This window comes from Hypomesus nipponensis, chromosome 11 (genome assembly GCF_054491055.1).
Source record: "Hypomesus nipponensis isolate SF chromosome 11, ASM5449105v1, whole genome shotgun sequence".
NCBI classification, from domain to species: domain Eukaryota; kingdom Metazoa; phylum Chordata; class Actinopteri; order Osmeriformes; family Osmeridae; genus Hypomesus; species Hypomesus nipponensis.
The window spans coordinates 21,860,994-21,885,000 of record NC_140371.1 but is presented as its reverse complement, the minus strand read 5'-3'; the positions used below and the strand labels follow the sequence as shown (position 1 = coordinate 21,885,000).

At 51.3% G+C, this 24,007-nt stretch overlaps 2 protein-coding genes across 3 annotated transcripts in view; both read left to right on the top strand.

The window, feature by feature from the left end:
- Positions 1-7,318, top strand: part of sptlc3 (serine palmitoyltransferase, long chain base subunit 3) — a 20,221-nt gene extending 12,903 nt beyond the window's left edge. For both annotated transcript variants that reach the window (XM_084666961.1, XM_084666960.1), the window contains exons 9-12: positions 2,545-2,671; positions 5,002-5,137; positions 6,442-6,571; positions 6,660-7,318. In XM_084666961.1, the coding sequence (XP_084523087.1) occupies positions 2,545-2,671; positions 5,002-5,137; positions 6,442-6,571; positions 6,660-6,773 (507 nt within the window). In that variant the 3' untranslated portion in view covers positions 6,774-7,318. The remainder of the gene's footprint in view (positions 1-2,544; positions 2,672-5,001; positions 5,138-6,441; positions 6,572-6,659) is intronic.
- A 4,210-nt stretch (positions 7,319-11,528) lies between these two features.
- On the top strand, positions 11,529-23,736 carry ism1 (isthmin 1). The gene is made up of 6 exons (XM_084667231.1): positions 11,529-12,594; positions 17,352-17,579; positions 19,414-19,687; positions 21,373-21,516; positions 21,928-22,017; positions 22,112-23,736. Exons 1-6 carry the CDS (start codon positions 12,457-12,459, stop codon positions 22,627-22,629), a joined length of 1,392 nt encoding a protein of 463 aa, XP_084523357.1. The 5' UTR covers positions 11,529-12,456; the 3' UTR covers positions 22,630-23,736.
- Positions 23,737-24,007: the final 271 nt, after the last annotated feature.

Sequence of the window (24,007 nt, the reverse complement as noted above, 5' to 3'; positions counted from 1 at the left end):
GGGGTGAGGGAGCCATGTTGTTTGAATGAGCTAAGCAGAGAGGACCTGTTTCCTCCCCGCGCGCAGGGCCAGCCCGGCTCCACGCTGCTGGGACACCAAGGTGAAGCTGGCCGCCTGCCAGCCCCTTCTTGTGGCGAATGTCGGAACTGCGCTCTAGATTACACAGGATGGCCTTTAACAAGCGTGATGGTGTTTGAAGTTGGAGCGCCGCCTCCCCTGACAGCTGTCTGCGGTACACGTCTAGACGCCGCTGAAGGGAACACGGGGAGGAAGCCTTGATATCGGACTGATTTGTTGTTGTGGTGAGATCTCGAAATCCAGCGTTAAATGGATTCAGGGTCGGCCCACTAAAAACAGTTCCAGCAGATGTGTTCTGGTAGGCAGTGATATGTTGGGCATATTTTATAAGCTTGCCAGAAATAAGTCCCCTAATGAGTAGACTGCAAACTGCTCCTAACTCACTTCATCCACGTGTGGGAGAGGATGTTTGAGGCTCTCTCCCTCTGAAGGCAGGGCAGGCGTGCGCAGGGCTGCTGCAGTGTGACCGGACAGTCTCTGAGCTGCTAGCAGGCTCACAGGGTGTCCAGGACTTCTGCCCGCTGGCTTCTCCTCCACAGATGTGGGTCAGGGGGGATTTTGGACGTTTCCTCTTAACCGCTTTATCTCTGTCGCTCCGAGATCCTGCAAGGCCCTAAAGCAGTGCAAATCCCTGCTCCGTAAACGGAAGCAGATGGCGTGGTGGTTCAGCTTCCTCCTCCTCCTCAGGTCGAGCATTTCCCCCCGTCCTCACGTGCGGCGGAGCGGCTCACCGCCCCCCGGTGGACACAGATGGCAGCGCGGGGGAGTGGTGTCCTGACTCTCCTCTCCTCCACCCCTGACCACTAGCACCCCTCCCCCACACCTCCACTAGCACCCCTCCCCCACACCTCCACTAGCACCCCTCCCCCCACACCTCCACTAGCACCCCTCCCCCACACCTCCACTAGCACCCCTCCCCCACACCTCCACTAGCACCCCTCCCCCCACACCTCCGCTGGCAGGCCCACAACCAGGCCTTCTGCCTCCTCCTCCAGACCAAAACCACGCACGTCTGAGACCAGATCAGTTTCCTGAGCCCTGCTCTCTGCTTCCTGCTCTCTGCTTCCTGCTATCTGCTTCCTGCTCTCTGCTTCCTGCTCTCTGCTTCCTGCTATCTGCTTCCTGCTCTCTGCTTCCTGCTCTCTGCTTCCTGCTCTCTTCTTCCTGCTATCTGCTTCCTGCTATCTGCTTCCTGCTCTCTGCTTCCTGCTATCTGCTTCCTGCTCTCTGCTTCCTGCTCTCTGCTTCCTGCTATCTGCTTCCTGCTCTCTGCTTCCTGCTCTCTGCTTCCTGCTCTCTGCTTCCTGCTCTCTGCTTCCTGCTCTCTGCTTCCTGCTCTCTGCTTCCTGCTATCTGCTTCCTGCTCTCTGCTTCCTGCTATCTGCTTCCTGCTCTCTGCTTCCTGCTATCTGCTTCCTGCTCTCTGCTTCCTGCTATCTGCTTCCTGCTCTCTGCTTCCTGCTATCTGCTTCCTGCTCTCTGCTTCCTGCTCTCTGCTTCCTGCTATCTGCTTCCTGCTCTCTGCTTCCTGCTCTCTGCTTCCTGCTCTCTGCTTCCTGCTCTCTGCTTCCTGCTCTCTGCTTCCTGCTCTCTGCTCCCTGCTCTCTGCTTCCTGCTATCTGCTTCCTGCTCTCTGCTTCCTGCTCTCTGCTTCCTGCTCTCTGCTTCCTGCTCTCTGCTTCCTGCTATCTGCTTCCTGATCTCTGCTTCCTGCTCTCTGCTTCCTGCTCTCTGCTTCCAGCTCTCTGCTCCCTGCTCCCTGCTCCCTGCTTCCTGCTCTCTGCTTCCTGCTCTCTGCTTCCTGCTCTCTGCTCCCTGCTTCCTGCTCTCTGCTTCCTGCTCTCTGCTTCAAGGCTCTCTCCCCTGAACCAGGGCTCTCTCCCCTGCCCGGGCCAGACCGGGCCCCTGGGCACAGTCAAATCAGCCCCAGACTGTTAAAGAACGGTTGGAAGGTGTTGGTTGGTTGGTGGGATTGGGTTTGGGTTTGGGTTTAATGACCACTCAGAGGTTGGGCTCTCCCTAGTGGTCCCTAGGGGTAACTACATGCCTAGACCCAACATACACCTCAAAATGATATCCCTCTGCTCATAGTTTGTTGAATATAACCATTTGAATCCTACTGTACCTCCCTGCTGTACCTCATGTGAAGTAAATGTGCTACTGGATGCTGTATTCTCATAGAGCACAACAACATATCTACTGCAGGTTTTGAAATACCTCAGAGGGAGAGCTAGGTTGCCGTGCCAGTAATGTCAGAGGAATTCTTCATACCAGAAAATTAACTTGTTTGTTTCATGTAAACAATAGTAACATGCATGTGCCCCTAAAAAACGGTAATAGACTAGGTGTTTTTTTTTTTCTCACAGGCACTGTATTTCCTACACAACACCCCACAATGTATTTACCTCTCTGATTGGTTGATTGCTATCTTCTGATTGGTTGATTGGAACCTCTAATTTGTTGCAGAGTCTGGTGGACTACCTTCGCTGCCACTCCCACAGTGCGGTCTACGCCTCTGCCATGTCTCCACCAATCACGGAGCAGATCATCCGGGCTATCAAGTGCATTATGGGACTGGATGGGACCACAGTGGGTAAGCGAACATCCTTCTCCCTCTGTCTGAAGTCACACCCTAGGAGCAGAGAGTCTGGCAGTCACCCCCCAGGAGCAGAGAGTCTGGCTCTGGGTAGACTCAGCCCGGCCGCTCCTTCAGGGCAGGACCGGTGTTAGCCTTGTAAGTAAGCCCAGCTCTACAGGGGAAGATAAACAGCTGCAGCGGTCTGGAAACGTGGGAGTGATTACAGGGGTCCGGTCAGGGGGAGGGGAGACGAACAGGGCCCCTGCACGTGACCCTGCCTGGGGGAAAATCAGTTTCACGTGTGCTGAGAGGAAAGATGAACAGCCTCGGCAGTAATGGCTCCAGACATCCAGAGCCTTTGTAGCCTGGCCGTCAGATCCCTCTGGGAAGGGAGGGCTCTTCTCTGGGCACTGCCTCTCTGAGCCTGGCCTCTCTGAGCCTGGCCTCTCTGAGCCTGGCCTCTCTGAGCCTGGCCTCTCTGGGCCTGGCCTCTCTGAGCCTGGCCTCTCTGAGCCTGGCCTCTCTGAGCCTGGCCTCTCTGAGCCTGGCCTCTCTGAGCCTGGCCTCTCTGAGCCTGGCCTCTCTGAGCCTGGCCTCTCTGGGCCTGGCCTCTCTGAGCCTGGCTCCTGGCAAGCTTCAAATTCATTTAACATTTGTAACAAAGACAGGACAGGTAAGTTAGAAGGATTTGGTGCTGCTCCTCTTGACAGTTCCCTGGTGGTGTCTAGGGAGGGACTGGCCTCTACGACCAGACAGTCCATAATGCTGTTCTGGATGTACGCTCTCAGTCTTATAGTCATACAGTACAATGAAAGGTGCATAAGTGTGTTGGATATCGACTACTAGAAACAGTGAGTTCTCCATTGAAATGAGAGAGCATGTCAGATTACTTGAGCCTGCATAGTTTCTACCTGCGGCTGGTTTTCACATCAGTCAGCCAGAGTCCAGATGGAGTGTGTGTGTGTGTGTGTGTGTGTGTGTGTGTGTGTGTGTGTGTGTGTGGTGCAGCAGAGCGGGAGCTGCAGGCCTCAGGATCTGTGGTGCTGAGCGCTGCGTTACCCTGTCCTACAGATGCCTGGAGCCTGACGCACCCTCGGAAAACAGCTGCTTGTTGTGAGGAAATCCCTGCTAACCTGTCTGTGTGGGAGAAGCTGTGCTCTGTGCCAGCAGCAGGTCTGTGTTTGGGGAGGGTTAAGGGGGAGGGTGGAGGGGGAGGGTGGAGGGGGAGGGTGGAGGGGGAGGGTGGGGCTCTGGCTGGGCCTCTGACTGGGCCTGTGGCTGGGCCTCTAGCTGGGCCTGTGGCTGGGCCTCTGACTGGGCCTGTGGCTGGGCCTCTAGCTGGGCCTGTGGCTGGGCCTCTGACTGGGCCTGTGGCTGGGCCTCTAGCTGGGCCTGTGCCTGGCCTCTGGCTGGGCCTCTAGCTGGGCCTGTGCCTGGCCTCTGGCTGGGCCTCTAGCTGGGCCTCTGGCTGGGCCTCTGGCTGGGCCTGTGGCTGGGCCTGTGGCTGGGCCTGTGGCTGGGCCTCTGACTGGGCCTCTGGCTGGGCCTCTGACTGGGCCTCTGACTGGGCCTGTGGCTGGGCCTCTGACTGGGCCTCTGGCTGGGCCTCTGGCTGGGCCTCTGACTGGGCCTCTGACTGGGCCTCTGACTGGGCCTCCGGCTGGGCCTCTGGCTGGGCATCTGACTGGGCCTCTGGCTGGGCCTCTGGCTGGGCCTGTCCCCTGCTCCACATGGTTAGAGAGCCTTGGGGGGCGCTGCATCAGGCCCCTTCTCATGCTATTGATTTGTCTGTGGTGATATTTATCTGGACATAACACTTAAGTGCTACTTGTGTTGGGTTTCCTCCTGGGCTGTGGTCCAGAGGCAGGGTGTGGGGGGTGAAAGCTATCGTATCCTGGGCTGTAAAGCCCTGCCTTGGCAGCGCACGCCGCGTTGAGACACTGACAAAACAAAACCATCTGCTGCTGGATCAGGGAGGAGGCTGGTCCACTGTAGAGGCTGGAGGGGTCATAGTGGAGGCTGGTCCACTGTAGAGGCTGGAGGGGTCATAGTGGAGGCTGGTCCACTGTAGAGGCTGGAGGGGTCATAGTGGAGGCTGGTCCACTGTAGAGGCTGGAGGGGTCATAGTGGAGGCTGTCTATTAGAGGCTGGAGGGGTCATAGTGGAGGCTGTCTATTAGAGGCTGGAGGGGTCATAGTGGAGGATGGTAGAGCCACAAGCTAGATCCCGGAGCATGTGTAAGCTTCTGTATTCCTGCTACTATCTGTACTCTCTGGATCAACAGTCACCTACAAGGGCTGGTTACTGGAGCATGTGTAACTGTGTGCTTTGCTGTTGTTCTCTAGGCCTCAGTAGGGTTCGCCAGCTGGCAGATAACAGCAGGTACTTCAGATCCAGACTGCAGGAGATGGGATTCATCATCTATGGCAACGAGGACTCCCCTGTGGTGCCTGTGCTGCTCTACATGCCTGGCAAAGTGGTGTAAGTAGCTTCCCTCCTGACCCTGACCGCACACCTGGAGGAACCCACACTGGGAACTTCCATCAGTATACAGGTGCATCCCTGTCACCAGGGCTAACCCTGCGTGTCACTCCTGTGTACCAAGGATTCAGAGAAAGTGGAGGCTTTAGGATTTGAAGTCTAAATGCTTGAGAACCAGTTCAGTGACAGGGTTAATGATTAGCATACCACAGGTGTAATTGTGGTCTTTTCAAAACCGTTCCAGAGACATTTCCCCTGGTCAGAGAGGTCAGTGTTGACTCTCCCAGTGCCTGTGGACGGCGCCCATGCTGGGTGGGCCAGATGCTCGGGGAGTCAGTGGTGCGAGACATGTGGCCTGCGACTGTCACCCCCTCACAGGCGTTTCAGGGTCCTTCCAAAGATAACAGGCCTCTGGCACGCATACAAGCTACTGGCAGCTGTGAGGCCCTATAACTGCTCACTATGCCCTGTCTGCTAGTGCCACAGACAGACTGGTCTGTCTGTCTGTGTGTCTGTCTGTGTGTCTGTCTGTCTGTCTGTCTGTGTGTCTGTCTGTCTGTCTGTCTGTCTGTCTGTCTGTCTGTCTGTGTGTCTGTGTGTCTGTCTGTCTGTCTGTCTGTGTGTCTGTCTGTGTGTCTGTCTGTCTGTCTGTGTGTCTGTCTGTCTGTGTGTCTGTGTGTCTGTCTGTCTGTCTGTCTGTCTGTCTGTCTGTCTGTGTGTGTCTGTCTGTCTGTCTGTCTGTCTGTCTGTCTGTCTGTCTGTCTGTGTGTGTCTGTCTGTCTGTCTGTCTGTCTGTCACCCACACTGCTGGATCCACAACTCTGTCTCTCTCTTACACACACACACACACACACACACACACTTTCACCCTCCTCTATCTTTCTGTCTGTCTCTCTTTCACGCACATACTTTCACCCGCTCTCTTTCTCTCTCTCTTTCTGTCTCTCACTTTTACACCCCCCTTCCTCGCTCTCTCATCCCCCTCCAAAAAGAATTCACTCCAGCCACCGCTGCTGAGATCAGAGAGTTCCTCCTATGTGAGCTGACTAAGTGTTTACATAACCTTTAACCCTGTCAGTGAAAGGTAAACAGGATTTATTATATTCAGGGGCCGTACATGGAGCGCTGCTGCAGGTGTTTTAGCTTAAACCAAAGTTTGCAGGGCTGCCTGTGATGACTGGGTCTGTGTTCCTGCCTGTGATGGCTGGGTCTGTGTTCCTGCCTGTGATGGCTGTGTCTTTGTTCCTGCCTGTGATGGCTGTGTCTGTGTTCCTGCCTGTGATGGCTGTGTCTGTGTTCCTCAGGGCCTTCTCCCGGGCCATGCTGAAGAGGAGGGTGGGAGTGGTGGTGGTGGGATTCCCGGCCACGCCCATCGGTGAGGCCCGCGCTCGCTTCTGTCTGTCTGCCGCGCACACCAGAGATATGCTGGACAAGGTGAGACACACACACACACCTCTCACTCACACACACACACACCTCTCTCACACACTTTTGCATACTTACCTTCCTACACTGTCCTCAGGTGCTGCAGGATATGAATGAAGTGGGAGATGATCTGTGCCTGAAGTTCTCCCGGAGGAAGTACTCCCCTCGACCGCAGCTCCATGACGAGACAGACTATGAGCTGGACAGCTGATGGCCTGACCCCTGACCTCTGCACCGAGAGACTGTACCGCTTCACGTGTGGAGGGGGTGTTCCTGTGTCCACTGTGACAGAGAACCACTCAGCCCCTCCGTCCCACTGCACGACAAAGACAAACGAGAAGGACCATGTCTGGCAGCCACTTGGAACAGAACACGTTTATGCACCATGTGAATGAAGAGATCATTATATTTCTTATTAGGATTGAGGGACAGAGAGACACAGAGAACAACTGTATTTCTTATGTATTAATTGAAGCCCCACATCCCGTTAAGAGTTTACTAGTTCTGTTTGTGGAGATTCTGTACAAATGTGGATGGACTGGCTGTGGTTGTACCGGTGTTTGTTTGTCTGTGCCAGCAGTGATGTGATCACTGGAACAAACATCTTCATGAGACTGAACATATCTGTAATACATGGATGATTTGCATTTATTTCCAGTTAAACTTGTCTTCTGTTAGTTTCTTGCCATGATACCAATGTTGACGCAAAACTCTTATTGTTATCGATTGTCTGAACATAAATGACTATCACATCCAGTTATGTTTGAAAACGGTTCTAGTAAATTGCTACACAACCAGTGTGGTATCTATAGAAAAACATAATAGTTTCATAATACATAATAGTACATAGTTTTCATAAACATAGACAGTTGTAATTACCTCTTCGACATGCAATTACATCTCAAATCTTAAAAGTAGGGAAGAAAATCAGTGACTTGATGTTTTGAATTTTTAAAGGCGTTGAATACTTAATATTAAAATTTAAACACACTTTCAATGTTAAAGAGGTGAATTCCAAACCAACAAATTCAGGTACTGATTTGCTTCCATTAAAAAGTTTCTGTGCACAACAGAATAGGTGCTTTGGCATGTCTTGTGGCAAGACATTGTGTATTCAGTCTTAACAGCTTAATTGTTGCAACTTAAAGAGGGACTGTTTTCACCCTCAGTGTCTGAGTTCTTTCAAGCTGAACATTCGGAGCATGTCTCACCTGAGCCAACAGAAACCAAACCTAGTAATTAACTCTTGAATCTGAATTCTCCTGGCATGGAGTAATAATTTGATTAACTTGTGGAAGAATCCAAGGGAGATGTTAACTGTTTCACAAGGTGTCAGCTTAAGTCTAGTCCACACTTGTTTTTCCCCAGAGGACGATAAAACTGTATTTTCCATCACGTGAACAACATACTGCAGAGGTTGTCTTTTACAAGACCGGAGAAGAATACAAACACAATGAAGAGGCTCAACTGGCAACTGTATTAAGAGCAGTTTGTAGTGTACAACATGCCCTCAACCACCCCCGATAGTGTCTCACACACCATCCTAATAGTAACATCCTGGTAATATCCTGGTTGTTGTCTCTTCCAGCATAAACCGTGTCCCCAGCATACTGAACAGAGAGCATGTAATGACCTCCAGGACACATCCTCCAAGACATCCACCAGGACACATCCTCCAAGACACATCCTCCAAGACATCCTCCAGGACACATCCTCCAAGACACATCCTCCAGGACACATCCTCCAAAACACATCCTCCAGGACACATCCTCCAAGACACATCCTCCAGGACACATCCTCCAAGACACATCCTCTAAAACACATCCTCCAGGACACATCCTCCAAGACACATCCTCCAGGACACATCCTCCAGGACACATCCTCCAGGACACATCCTCCAAAACACATCCTCCAGGACACATCCTCCAAAACACATCCTCCAGGACACATCCTCCAAAACATCCTCCAAAACATCCTCCAGGACACATCCTCCAAAACATCCTCCAGGACACATCCTCCAGGACACATCCTCCAGGACACATCCTCCAGGACACATCCTCCTGCGCTAATGAGAGCTGCTCTGACAGGACTCAGTGGGTCGGCTCGCTCAGGAAGGGGCTCCCTCAGCGTAGCTTCACCTTCACCCAGGTTGTTCTCCCCTTCATTCATGTTAAATACAAACAGAACCACTTCAAAGAACTGAGGTGCCGAAAGGATGGACTCATTCCTCAGTAAAACACGAGGAGAGACAGTGAAGGTTAGGTTAACAGAAACTCAATCCAACTTGTGAGCAGCCTGGTAGATTCCAGCCAGACCCCTATTCTCGGTGTTTCTTTAAGAGCAGATCAAGATTCAGTCATTCACAAACAGAGCCGCAGAGATGATGTGCAGATCACTTCTTGTAAGCTTATTCACACATTCCCCTCACAACTTTCATTCACGGCTTAACTAGTGACAAGTGTGTTTGAGAGGGGTTTAGAGGGCAGGGGTTGGGGTAACCAGAGCCTGTTCAGAACTGCCTGTGTGCTAAATGTATCCAGGACCTTGTGTTTATACGAAGTAAGCCTGCTCATTTTCAGTTGATTGCAAAGTGAGAATCCAAATGTGTGGCTGGGGGGAAAGTAAAACACCACACACACACAGACACACACACACACTCAGACTTATAGTGAAACACCACACACACACTCAGACTCATAGTGAAACACCACACACACACACTCAGACTCAGTGAAATGCCACACACACACACACACACACAGACTCATAGTGAAACACCACACAGACACAGACTCAGTGAAATGCCACACACACACACACACACACACTCTCAGACTGATAGTGAAACACCACACACACACTCTCAGACACACAGACTCATAGTGAAACACCACACACACACTCAGAGCAGCTCCTCGTCTGAGAGCAGCTCTCCAGGCATCCTGACACACCTCCACCAGCTCCCCCCTGACACACCTCCACCAGCTCCCTCCTGACACACCTCCACCAGCTCCCTCCTGACACACCTCCACCAGCTCCCTCCTGACACACCTCCACCAGCTCCCTCCTGACACACCTCCACCAGCTCCCTCCTGACACACCTCCACCAGCTCCCTCCTGACACACCTCCACCAGCTCCCTCCTGACACACCTCCACCAGCTCCCTCCTGACACACCTCCACCAGCTCCCTCCTGACACACCTCCACCAGCTCCCTCCTGACACACCTCCACCAGCTCCCTCCTGACACACCTCCACCAGCTCCCTCCTGACACACCTCCACCAGCTCCCTCCTCCTGACACACCTCCACCAGCTCCCCCCTCCTGACACACCTCCACCAGCTCCCTCCTCCTGACACACCTCCACCAGCTCCCTCCTCCTGACACACCTCCACCAGCTCCCTCCTGACACACCTCCACCAGCTCCCTCCTCCTGACACACCTCCACCAGCTCCCTCCTGACACACCTCCACCAGCTCCCTTCCTCTGTGTCACAGTGTCAGGGGGGCTTGACAGGTCTGGAAAACAGATGTGCTGCAGCACTTCTCTCCCTAAGTCTCTCTCTCTCTTCCAGGGGCTCTGTTAGAGCTGAAATGGGAAGTGGTCTGCATGGTGTCTGAGGAACATCTGTCCAGACACATTGAGGGTAAGGAGCAGGGTCCCACTGGCCATCGGGAGATTTTCCGAACGGCCGGTCAAACGGTTCCGGCATAATGCAAAACAATATATATTATAATAATACACGATGTGGGCCGGTCTGCGTTTCAAAGTCCCGGGCTGTTTTTCAGTCCCAGTCCGGACCTAGTTAAGAGCCCCTCCAACACACTCCCACATCTCTTTTGAACTGTGGATCCACACACACCTCATATACACTCCTCACACACAGCACACACACACACAACTTACTGGAATGGTATGCTGTTTCTATTCTGGTGGGGGATCCTCTGCTGGCTGTTTGAAGCCGTCCATGGTGTCTGAGGCTGTGCTCACCACCCTGCTCTCCCCTTCTCTTCTGGGGAGAATCTGGAGGTGAAGACGATTAAACACAGCTTTACATATTTTAGGCAGCTGTGCTTTGCCTAAGAAGAGATTAGAGCAGTTCGCTGGGGCATAGATACATATTGTGGCAAGTTATCAACAGGGGGCAGAGTTAAGTAGACTTATGTGGAAAGACTTCTTGTGTGATGTGAGAACCTCTTTGACCATCTGGGACAAAGAACGTGACGATTTCACAAATGAGAAGATGGACACACACACATCCAGAATGAATGAAAATATTTGTTTTATAGGATTCGGGTGCACTCTACTAGACTAAGCTACACTATACTTGACTAGCGGGCTATATCCATATATGTCTGTCGACATTTGTGTAAAAGCGGGTCTATTCATTTACACTGTTTGTTCAAAAGAAGTCGTACCATGTGCACAACCTGACATAGCGGCATGCTCCTCTGAAGCATGCTATAAACAAGTCCTAAACGGAGCGATCAAACTTTTCCTGACCATTTGTCTTGCTAAGGTGAGGAGACACACCACCTTCCGTGACACTCAATTTCATTGTGTTGATGACATGAGCCTCCGGATTAATGCAAATGCAAAATCCTTAGTAAAGGCTACTGTAACTCAACCTCGGTATAACCGCTCAAGTGCCCGCGCAGGCGCGCACACTTGAATGAATAAGAGCGCAGTTGGAGTTGTAGAAATATTAGAAGCAACTATTTATTTCCCTCAGTTTAAGGATCAGTTTCGTTAACACATTTGGTCGGCTAGGAAAACTGCGACAATTAGGCCTTTATAGTCGTTTACAATGTGTCGCTTGCAACTTATTCGCGCCATGGGACCTGCACCCGTCCCGCATCACGGGCGTTGAAAGGGTTGAACGGGTTAAAATAGGGGGAGGGGGACTTGACAGCAAACCAGGAGAGGGGCGTATAAAACACTCTCGAGCGCACTGCTGGAAGAAAACAACGTGTGTAGGCTACGAGTGAGAGAGGAACGCGAGCAGTTTTACGCATTTGGCACGCGCGAGTTTTTAGTCTTTCAGAATGGTCAGTAGTCGTAGCGGTTATTATTTACAAAAAGGTGGATGAAGATTGCGTTTGAGAGAAACTTCTCGGAGTAGGTGGGAATCTTTGTCATCTACACTTGGCCAAAATTGCTTCGCGAAATAGTCCAGAAAACCTTTAGAACAGATTTAGTCCACTACGTTTCAGCCTTCAGGAGAGGTTAGCCCAGGTTGTGCACACTGGAGAATGTGGCCACATCAATGGATGCTTAACGACTGAGAGTGAAGGAAACAAGAAAGCTAAACTGAGAACTATTTTTGGCGACCCGGACTAGAGAATGTGGCGGGGACATAACGGGGCAAATGGGCATTACTTCTCCTGATTTTGGAGAAATTCACAAGGGCGCAACAAGAGATAAGAAAATATGTTGCGTGCTTGAATGGTCCGGTTGTTTCTTGAGCATTTTTCTTACCTAATGGACAGCTTAATTGTTGCTACACTTTCACTGTCCCAGAATTAAAATCAACCTCAAAGTTTGAAATCGCCAACTGCCACAAGGATGCCAACATATTTTGAAAATTGACTTTACCTGTAGCTGTACATAGAATTGAATTTGGCCTTCCTAGGCTGCAAACGAAACAAACATTTCAACAGAAGCACATACTTATTTTAAACACCTGATCCAAAACTCTTCTTGCACAGAGTTTTTGTCTCCATTCCGATTCCCTTTCCCTTTAATTTTGTAATTCTGAATCCCGAAGTGGCTCCGAAGTGGTGTTGCGGCTCCTCGTCCGCAGCGGATCCGGAGATCGGAGTCGCTGCAACGGGAGGAGGCGGTGTTGGAACTCCGGTCACACCGCAGGGTCCGAAAGCCGGTCGAGTGAAAAGGATGATTCGACTCGCGGCAGAACTCTTGTTGCTTTTAGGACTTCTAATTCTTACTTTGCACATAACTGTTCTACGGAGCAGTCCGCTTCATCAAGGAAATGTAACTTTGAGCCAGGATGAGGAAAGTGTCCGTGCTGAGGTGAGTGTATTCCACCATTAAAGAACAATTACTTGACATTCTTGCAGGCTTACAGATACTCGATTAGTAGGAATAGTTTGGCAGTGTGAGACTTGGACCCCCCTAAAAGAGCTAAACACAACAGGTCGGGGGTGTCGATACATTTACATATCTTGCTTACCTGTAATCGTAAATATTACTTTACTCCCTGGAGAAGAAGTTGACCCCCCCCCCCCCCCCCGATTGTATAATTCACACTGTAGTTTGGGGTTGCGTTCAATGCAACGCAGTTTAGGATTAAAAAGGCGTCATTAAGTTAAATATCTATGCACGTATTCAGGCGATAACAGGCGTTTATCGTGATGATGGAGGTTAGTAATTCAAAGCCACATTCCCCGAGGGACTTCCTGAGTCTTTGGGGTTTGTTGACACAATACCAGGATGTACTGTTCCAGGAGTCCCCTGGGACGGCTGGCCAGTAAGAGGAGCCAGAGAAGATGAGGTGGGGTTAGAGGTCAAGCCCGCCAGCACAGCTCCTTCATGGCTGGGAGCTTAAACGTTAACGTCAGGCCCCAGTCTGTCATCTAGTGCTCGTCACTGTCATCCTGAAGCACCAAGCAGAAGAGGCTGAGAGACAGCTTCTCTCTGGGGACAAGCGCTAGGTTAGCGCTAGCGTCAGGCTAACTTCCTCACGTTGCACGTCGTCATGCAGGGACTCTTTAACACCGTTTATTGATGGAATTCTTTCCTAACCCAAACAACGTGGTATCCTCTCGGTTAATGAGCCAGCCTCCTTGACGCATACAGTAAATACCTTGCCAGACTCCAGGCCATGTGCTGGATCTGGAGCCAGCCGGCCCAGGAGAAGACAGGGAGGGTACCTGGAGCCACAGCCCCCCTCCAGTAACCCTTGAAGCTGTCGTTTGTGCGTCAGAATAGAGTATACAGCTTCTCTCAGGAGTCAGACCTGACCCGGAGGTTAAGAGGGTTTCTGGGATCAACAGGGTTTTTTTTTACAGAGGCTGTTAAGCATCCCTCTGCTATTGTTTGATGTATTAATAGCATGTCCCTGTCACCTACCTCACAAAACCAATGATGAATGGTTATGAAGACCCACTGGGAAATTATGAATGGGTTCCTTTGTAAACGGTGTGTTTGGAAGGTGTGAGATTTAAATGGAAAGAATCGTCCCTAAAACGGGTCAAGGCATGTTGGATGCGATCTTGTCATCACCACTGTGGAACAAGTTGTGTATTTTAAGTAGGATCATAAATAGAGGGATTGAGATATTGTTCCGAATCAGTTTCTAGGTGCATGCTTTGGAAGGCTGGGAGGACTTCTCAGAAATTGACAGAGTTTTTGTCGAGCAGCCAAATATTTGATTGCGCCTCATGGATATTATGGATGACCCCATAACGCTGACATGTCTAGATCTGCTATAACTAGAGACACCAGACCAGGTTCTAAACCCTTTCCTCACACCTGGCTATCACACAGCAGACAAACATCATTTTCACTAAATGTGCGCAAGTCTTCAGAACGTGGAACTGATTTCCAGGAACAAGCATCCCTTTTTCCAGAAACAAACACACACCACCGGCCTGCAGAGCAAGACTGCTGGACTCTCGTTTGAATAGTTCAGTGTTCCTGAATGGGCCTCTCTGAGCATGTGCAGATATGGTTCACTGATCTCCCACTGAAGACGATGATGTCATCCCTTGCGGGGCCTTGTCACGGCCCAGGGGTTATTGTGGTGCCAAGGTGTCATATTTAAAGTGCCTTTCACGAGAACACAAACGACAGGATCTGGCTGGTGCACCTGTAGAGAGCAGACTAAGAGACTTCACACACAGGGCCAGCGGAAGCACGCTGAACAATATCATCAGTGACTCACAAAGGCCGGGTGATTTTACAGTCTGGATGAGTCTGCTAGGGAACAGTGTCACAATTGGAACATAAACAGCTATTCAGCAGCAGAACATGCATGGCTGTTGTATAGATCAGTGTTGATACAGGAGAGAGCACACTAGTCATCTGACCACGTTTCTTTACAGTTAGCCGTACACAGTTACTATGCACCCGGTTGCACAGCCAACAAAGTGTCCTTTGTGCATCTATTGATCAGAATCAGAGTGAGAAATTCCGGTTTATTGCCAAGTTCGTTTTCACATACAAGGAATTTGCTCTGGTGATGTTGGTTCAGAAAATAAACATAGTAGTAAAAAAAAATATATACAAAGAAAGATGAATACAAGTACTGAGGTAAGGCTATATTATAAAATAAATATTTACTGTAAAAACACAATTACAAAATAATACAATATGTGCAATATGACATAAACTTAAAAAGCAAAATGAAGAGCTGTGCAGATTGAAAGAGAAGAACGATTGCACCAGTTTGAGAGACGTGACAGCAGAGAGAGTTCTCTCTCTGCGTAAGTGTCAGGTTGAAAAGCATCTGGCACAATGTGACCTGCCTTCATTTCCTGCCTGGCCCCCCAATGCCTGCCCCCCCCTGGGGAACAGCCCCCCTGAGAGGACACCAATTGAAACTGGAGTCATGCTTCTTTAGGCAGCCATCGCAGAGTGAAGAAAGGGGAAGTGGGGAGGGAGGGCAGGGGTGTGAGTCTCATTCATGGTGTCTTCAGGGCGGGGATGGTGGTGGGGGGGAGGGGGGGTAACAGCGTCCTGGAGACCCTAGATGACCTAAGGAATGGTGTGTCACTTTTGATCTCCAAATGAAAGCAGTTTGTCAGCCTCAGAAATGAGGCCTGGGATCCGAGACAGCGACGTAACCGCTGAGCAAAACACGCCGGAATGCAAAGGGTGTGACGATGTTGAACCTGCCCTGACAACAGCTCTAAATCTGTGAGGAATAAATATTTACGATTGTAGGGATTCTACTGAGAAATACCTTCTGGTTATTGGGTCTGGTTCTGGACTGTTCTCTGTCCCTCAACGAGTCCTCCTCAGCCTGGGGTGGGGAATGTCTCTCCCTCTGTGGTACCAACTAGCAGGACCACAACCAGTCAGGATTGCGGTCCAACAAGCCTGCATTCATCAACTCCACATGTGGAAACCCACTGACAGAAGAAGCTCTGTGTGTTACTGTGGTTTCACACTGGTCAAACGAGTAGAGCAGTCGAACTGTAAACAGAAAAAAAGGACACTGTTTTCATTTGGTTCCACTCTTGTACTCAGGTCCTCCCTGATTGGAGCAGTGTTTGGTTTAGATGGTTGAGAATCAGAGGTGGGCGATGGAGTGCAACCTGCTGACTGGAGTTCAGTTACCAGCAGGGACTTCTAAAGGCTGGGGACTTGAAAGGCAGGGTTATCACACGGGCATCTGAGCCAGGGAGCCTGCAGACACGAGCAGAGAGCTGCCTGAGGTGTCTGTGTCAGCCCCCCCCCCCCCCTGTTCTCTCCTGAAGCCGCATTTCCTGTTTAACTCCCAATCCAGTTGGTCGGTTGCAGTAAGTGGAGAGGGATTCCATCGTCTTCATTCTTTAAATGTTTTAATTGATGGTCATGGTCATGGATTCTTGTTTATCAAGGCTTCACTGTCCAAAAGATTCTTCAGGGCGATGTGGTGTCATGTGGAACTCATTTCACTTTACACTTCTAAAACATTTTACAGTGGCCAAGGTTAATCCATCACTATCACCAAGCCCATGAGTTACAGCTACACACAAGCCACATGTGCCGGAACAGCACGAACAGTGGCTGGAATATTCTTATTCTGTCAGGCTTTATCGAGATGGTGAACACATTTATAACACATCCACCCTGAGCCCTCGCTCCTTTACAAGGACTCATAGTCCCAGAGTGCACCTTGGCCGGACCCAAATGGTTCCTCTGGGGGTGTTAAACAGCCACCGCAGTGTGGGCTAGCTGACAGCCGGTCTGTGACAGGTCACCACAGCCCCGCTGCCCTGCTCCTAGAGCTGGCCCTCCCTCGCCACAAACACACACGGCTGGGAATGTGGGAAATGACAAAAGCAAACAGGGAACAAGATTGATAGTCTTCTTTGATCTTATTTTTGCCAGCACACAGCGAATGATTGCCGTGCCTGTTGGTCTGTCTGTGGGACGGATGGAGGGGTAATTGCTCCTGGTGTTTGGACGTGACAGGGAGCACACGCCTCCGCCAGCCTTGTGGGGTGTGTTTACTGTCAGACGACAGCAACGTGCTCAGTCTAGCAGGAAAGCAGTTTGCTCAGGTTTAAGTGCTTGGCGACAACACTGGACGTTTAAATCAAACCATGACTAGCTGTCTCCGGAAAGGCCGGGATCTCCCTCTATATAGGACGTAACACTAAGAATACAGCATCATTTCTCTTTGTTTTAAATAGAACCGGAACGTTCCATAGTCCCAGGGGATGTGACTGTGTGCTGGGAGAAGAGCTCCTGGGCTCCTTCTGCCTAAAATATCAGTCTAACGTTGCTAAGTGCTCTTCCAGAAGTCCGCCAGGGGCCATGGGCGGCATATGGGCGGCAAAATCCTCCCGGCAAACCGTGTTTGTCCAAGACAGACCACACGTTTGGGTTTGTTCTGCCAATCCCTACACATAAATTGATGTGGGAAATAACATTCATGGTTCACTAGTATTGTGTTTGCTTGAGGATCATCGAACGCAAAGTGGACCTTTCCCTCTGGGTCCCTCCTCTGTGTTTACCGTGTTCGAGCGCTGCTCCCGCACGTTACTGTACCCTCACACACATAAAGACGGATAATCCTCACGATGACATCTGTGCCTCTCTCTCTTAATCTGGTCTAGAATAATGCCAAAGCAGAGAGCAGCTTGTCAGCCCAGCGGGGTCCGGGGGACAGGAAGTCTGGTCCGGAGCCACGCTTGCCCCACCGGCCAGCGGCGCTTCCCTGGACCCAGACCCACGGCACCGGGGCTGGTTTGCAGAGAGACGGGCCTGGGGCCTTCCTCCTGGACCTCCACAACTTCCCTGACCTCTCAAAGGCTGATATCAACGGGCAGAACCCCAACATCCAGGTAAACAGCTATCCAGTTTCTCACCAGTGATTGGTGTGTGTGTGTGTTCACACGGTCATGGTCATGTGTCTGTGCCTGTCTGGGAGACAAGGCTGCCTAAGCACATGAAGCAGGATGAACAAACAGGAAGGAGCAGAAGACCCTGGTGCACATCGTTAACCCCTTTCACTCCCTCCCCCCCCCCTCCCCTTCACACTCCCTCCCCCTTCACACTCTCTCTCTCTCTCTCTCTCTCTCTCTCTCTCTGCCTCTCTCCCCCTTTCTTCCTCTCACTCTCTCTAGATAGCCACCAAAGGTCAGATCTCTTGTCCATCTTAAAGACAGGCCATAAGCAGCCGCTGACCACAAGTTGCACACGTCAACACAGTCAGAACAGCCTGACGACAGGAGTGTGTCAGGCTCTTTCCCCTGCGAGCCCCCTCAGCATCCCGCCCACGGCCAGGCAACCCTGGCTGCCATGTTTAAATTGTTCTGCTGTCTAATCCTACCAGGCTCACTCCACTTCTGAGAGCGTCAGATGGATTGTGAAGGGCTACATCCCAGCACGGACAAAGTGTATTAACATCTCAAGATGTGGGGAGAGAGCAGGCGAGAGAGAGGGAGGAGAAGAGAGGGGGGAGAGGAGAGAGAGGGAGGAGAGGGGAGAGAGGAGGGGGAGAGGTGCTTTGATCCCCAGGATTCATCTGGCTTTCATGGTCTGAAGGAGGCTGAGCAGCCCTTTGAACTCAGTGTTTAGGTGGAGGGGGCGAGGGGTGGAGGGGGCGGGGGGTGGAGGGGGCGAGGGGTGGAGGGGGTGAGGGTGGCCCCTCATCTGGGAGGCACATGTGTCGGGACAAGACAGCAGAAGGGGCGGAGGGTAGTAGGGGGCCCAGGTTGTCACCTCTCAACACCACCCCCAGCTCTGCCCTGACAGGGGCACCACCAGGTGACCCCCCCCAGCTCTGCCTGGCAGGGGCACCACCAGGTGACCCCCCCAGCTCTGCCCCGGCAGGGGCACCACCAGGTGACCCCCCCAGCTCTGCCTGGCAGGGGGACCACCAGGTGACCCCCCCCAGCTCTGCCTGGCAGGGGCACCACCAGGTGACCCCCCCAGCTCTGCACCGGCACGGGCACCACCAGGTGACCCCCCCAGCTCTGCCTGGCAGGGGCACCACCAGGTGACCCCCCCAGCTCTGCCCCGGCAGGGGCACCACCAGGTGACCCCCCCAGCTCTGCCTGACAGGGGCACCACCAGGTGACCCCCCCAGCTCTGCCTGACAGGGGCACCACCAGGTGACCCCCCCAACTTTGCCTGGCAGGGGCACCACCAGGTGACCCCCCCCCAGCTCTGCCTGGCAGGGGCACCACCAGGTGACCCCCCCAGCTCTGCCCCGGCAGGGGCACCACCAGGTGACCCCCCCAGCTCTGCACCGGCAGGGGCACCACCAGGTGACCCCCCCAGCTCTGCCTGACAGGGGCACCACCAGGTGACCCCCCCAGCTCTGCCTGACAGGGGCACCACCAGGTGACCCCCCCAGCTCTGCCTGACAGGGGCACCACCAGGTGACCCCCCCAGCTCTGCCTGACAGGGGCACCACCAGGTGACCCCCCCAGCTCTGCCTGACAGGGGCACCACCAGGTGACCCCCCAGCTCTGCCCTGGCAGGGCCGACTTAGACGGGATTCCAACTCTGTTTTTGATTCTCGATTTACTCTTCCTCTCTCACAAATTCCAAAACGTACCCAGTAGAGCCGTTAGACATGTTAAAATGCACGTGTACAGGAAGTTCGGTAATAAACACTGGTGTTGTGGAGTTGTAGTGACATCTGTCATCCTGTGTTACCATGACCACCAGGTAACCATCGAGGTGGTGGATGGGAGGGAGGGGGCGGAGCCGGAGAAGGGACTCAGGAAGGAGAGCAAGCCCAGCTGGGCGGCTCCTAACTGGAGGAACTGGTGGCAGCACTCTTCCTCCTCCTCCTCTTCCTCGGTTTCCACCCCTCGTCGTGCGGAGGAGCAGGACCAATTACAGGGCAGCAACACGGAGGACAGCAACTTCCTGAAACCGTTGGGAGACTGGGACCGGGGGGGCGCCACAGGGACGGGCGGCAAGGCCCAAACGGAATACGGTGAGTGTGTGTGAGCGTGTGAGTGTGTGTGAGCGTGTGTGTGTGTGTGAGAGTGTGAGTGAGTGTGTGTGTGTGCGTGAGGGTGTGCGTCTGTGTGAGTGTGTCGCAGAGAGCTCATAAGCAAGGCTAGTCACGGACGCAACAAGATGAACAGCCTGTGTTTAGAACCCAGGTCTCTTCTTCACAGATGTCTCCAGTCTGATGAGGAATCTGTCATTTGCAGATTTGCTGATTTAAGCTGTCACCATAATAAGCTGTCACCATAATAAGCAGTCATTCCAGGCCAGGCTGTAGCAGCCCCTGATTGAAGCCTGTAGCTGTCTTTAAGAGTTGGATTCCTCTGTGGCGTGGACCTGGCTACGTGACACAGTTTAAACGCCTCTCGACTTCAAAGTGCCATGGCAGGACGTGAGCCAGGAGCGGGGTTAGGCTGCCACAGTATTCTCACAACACCCTCCACAAGCCAGCCCACAGATAAATCAGCCTGGAGAATTCACATTCCCCCGCTCACAAACGGGATCCATCTTTCACATGTCGCGTCATGTCCAAACCCAGAGCCGGATTGCCGGGAACAGGAATGCACGTGTTCACAGAGAAATGTCAGTTTATCCATCTGCTTATGGCTGTCAGGGAATGAGCTTCCATAAACGGATGCATTCCTGTTTACCTCAGGGTCCATGTGTAAACACTTTGACTCATCGCTGCGGTCTACTTACTCACCCATCACACCACACTGCACGTTACTAACTAAGATTCCTGATCAAATGTAATCGTTTGCAATCCCAGCTGGGGATTGGCTATGTTGTCCGTCAGTCACGGGACACAGTTGACACCATTGGCTGTTAGTTGAGAACCAGGAAGTGAGTTTTGCCCAGTGCTGGTCCTGAGTTTCCTTTCTCTGCAGCAGCTGCAGGTAATGGCTGACCGAGGGTTGAAGGGGCAGGAAAAGGTATCTGCCCCTACTCATGTGAAACGATGAACACATGTGGCAGATGTAAATGTGTGGGTGAGGAGGTGAGAGGGCGAGGTGGGGAGGGTTTGGACACGAGCCTGAAAAGCTCCATCTCAACCCTGTCCACCTTCACCCCCCTCGTCCCAGCAGAGCAAATTGCTCCCAAGATGTGAGAATGTTGAGATGAGAATTGAATCCAGCTTCACCGTTTTAGTTTAGTCCTGTTAAACGGATGTCTCCTGTGATCATTGGAGCCGAATAGGACTTCTCACTGTTTCAACTCCAACAACGATGCATTATGCATCGCTAGACTAGGACACACACGGTCAAATCTATTTTAGGTGATGTCTCACTCAATGGTTGAAAGAAAGTCAATTTGCACGCGTGTGTGTGTGTGTAATCACACAATCTTGGCTGGCATCTGGTTTGAGGGTCAAAGTAAACGAGAACTTGCAGTCTGCCAACACACACTCCCCCCCTGAAAGAGCCACTAATTATTATCGAGGTGGTAATGGACCTGGGTACTTACAGCTTGTAGTGGTTGACTCCCCCCCCCTCTCTCCCTCTCTCTCTCTCTCTCTCTCTCTCTCTCTCTCTCTCTCTCTCTCTCTCTCTCTCTCTCTCTCTCTCCCTATCTCTCTCTCTCCCTCTCTCTCTCCCTCTCTCTCTCTCTCTCTCTCTCTCTCTCTCTCTCTCTCTCTCTCCCTCTCTCTCTCTCCCTCTCTCTTTCCAGACTACATAGACAGCGAGGGAGACTGGAGTAGCTGGTCGCCATGCAGCGTCACCTGTGGCCATGGCAACCAGAAGAGGACGAGGTCATGTGGTTATGCGTGCACGGCAACCGAGTCACGTACCTGTGACATGCCCAGCTGCCCAGGTGGGAAACCCCCCGCGTCAAAGGCCTTCCCTCGGCCGCCATTCCATCTGATGACGTCTGGACTACCCTTGCGGAAATAGATTTTGTAAACTTAATAAGTATCAGTAAAAATATACTTATATTTAAAGTTGTCAATAAGTGTGTGGATATACAAAATCTGTACATTTTAAGAACACTTCTAATTGAAATTACAATGTATTAAACTCTCATTTAATACATTTCAATATTTAGGCTAGAAGTGTTTTTCTTCATGTTTTAAAGGGTTAGCTACAGCTCCCTGACAGCTGAACAAGAAGTCACAGTTTGAAATCCTCAAACCAAATATTTGTTGCTTTGGATGAAAGTGTAAAAGCTAAACGAGCACATGATAATGATTGTTTACAAGATTCATGATTACGTTTCCGTTCTCAGGAATTGAAGATGCGTTCAAGACCGCCGCCACAGAGGTCAGCTTGCTGGCTGGAACGGACGACTTCAACGCCACAGAACTCTTTGGTGTCGGTACGATCTCCTCCCTCTTCCTCCCGCCTCGTATCTCTGTCCAGCCAAGAGATAACCCCCACAAACATCTCTCTCTTCCCCTCATGTCTTCCAGACACAGACAGCTGCGAGCGTTGGATGAACTGCAAGAGCGAGTTCCTGAAGAAGTACATGACCAAGGTAGGCAACGACCTGCCCAGCTGCCCCTGCTCCTACCCCACGGACGTGGCTTACAGCACAGCCGACGTCCCCGACGCCCCCACGCGGAGACACTTCCGCTGGAAGGATGCCAGTGGCCCCAAGGAGAAGCTGGAGATCTACAAGCCCACGGCTCGCTACTGCATCCGCTCCATGCTCACGCTGGACTCCACCACGCTGGCCGCGCAGCACTGCTGCTATGACGACGCCATGAAGCTCATCACCCGGGGGAAAGGTGCGGGGACTCCCAACCTCATCAGCACCGAGTTCTCCGCTGACCTCCACTACAAGGTGGACATCCTGCCTTGGATCAACTGCAAGGGAGACTGGAGTCGCTACAACCAAGCCAGGCCTCCCAACAACGGTCAGAAGTGCCTGGAAAACCCCCTGGATGAGGCCTACTACAAACAGGTGGAGGAAGCCCGGGAGTTTTAGCTCCTGTTAAGCGTTGACAGAGGGAGGGGGAGGAAAATGAACGTTTTCTTTTTTAAATCTAGAAAATAGTCCTACAATCGTGGGGGGTGGGGGGAACTGGACTGTCTGTGAAAAAGAACTAAGATGCATCTCTTATGAACACAAGGAACTGCTCTTGTCTTCAACGTAACCAGAAACAAGTATTGTCTGGTCATAATTGCTATGAAATATGTCTCTAAATGATAAGACAAACGTATGATGATTTTGCCATTAATTATTTTGCCAATAATATTTTTTCAGTATCACTCTATAAAGGGAGAGGTCTGTATAGTTTCTTAAAAAAGGGAAAATAACTCTTCATGTTGTAGATTTGTCTGTTTAGATCGTTTATGTTTGGAGAAAAGGAGAGGCCAGGGGAAACCTGAAGAACAGTGAATGTTTGTTTTTTTTACGACACAACCTCCACCTCTTGGTGGATGAACTCGCCGTCACCCCTGAACAGCCGAACGAGAAGGAGAAGAGACAGGGTTAGCGACACACAGGGACAGTGAATGCTAGACCCTAGAAAGACGAGGAAACATTCAGCCCAGACGTACGTAGTGCTGGCTAGCTGTAACATTCAGCCCAACCTAGCGCTGGCTTGGTTAGCTGTAATATTCAGCCCAACCTAGCGCTGGCTTGGCTAGCTGTAATATTCAGTCCTACCTTGCGCTGGCTTGGCTAGCTGTGATAACCAATTTTCCACGTATGCTTATGTGTTTATTTAGCATGCACTTTTTCAAAAAAAATAATCTACACATGGGTTTTTAAAACCCTTTAGTCCAGTTCCTTCTCTCCCATGTAAAAAGCCTGCATTCATTTTTGTAAAGTATTTATTAAGTTGTAGTTATGTTCCAGTGTTGTGCTCATGATTCTGGTTTCTGATTGAATTCCTAAAAAGCCAAACGCTGACTTTCGATGCATGTGTCCAACTTCTGAGCGAATCATTTACGGAAATCTATGAATGTCCCTCCGTTTCAGGTTAGCAGCAGACCCTAATGGCCATATAAGGAATGTGTGAATACAATTGTACGGAAATTCTTGAGATATAAATGTTAAAATAAAATAAAACTGAAGGTTATCTGTCGACATGAGGATCCTGATCGTAATTCACGTGGAACATGATTGGTGGACTGGTCCAGGTTCAAGTTTAAGGGGTCCTATCACCTGCTATTAGATTTCCCTCCCTGCAGTTGGAGACATTTCATCTGGGTGAAAAAAAAACTATCCAGGCAATTAAACTCCTCCAACAGCTTAAGCCAGCGCACAAGACTCCCATTAGCTCCATGCAGCGTGGCATCCAGTCAGCCTCTTTGATGGGATTGTGATATTTTGTGGGGAAAAAGGTTCACCTGAATGT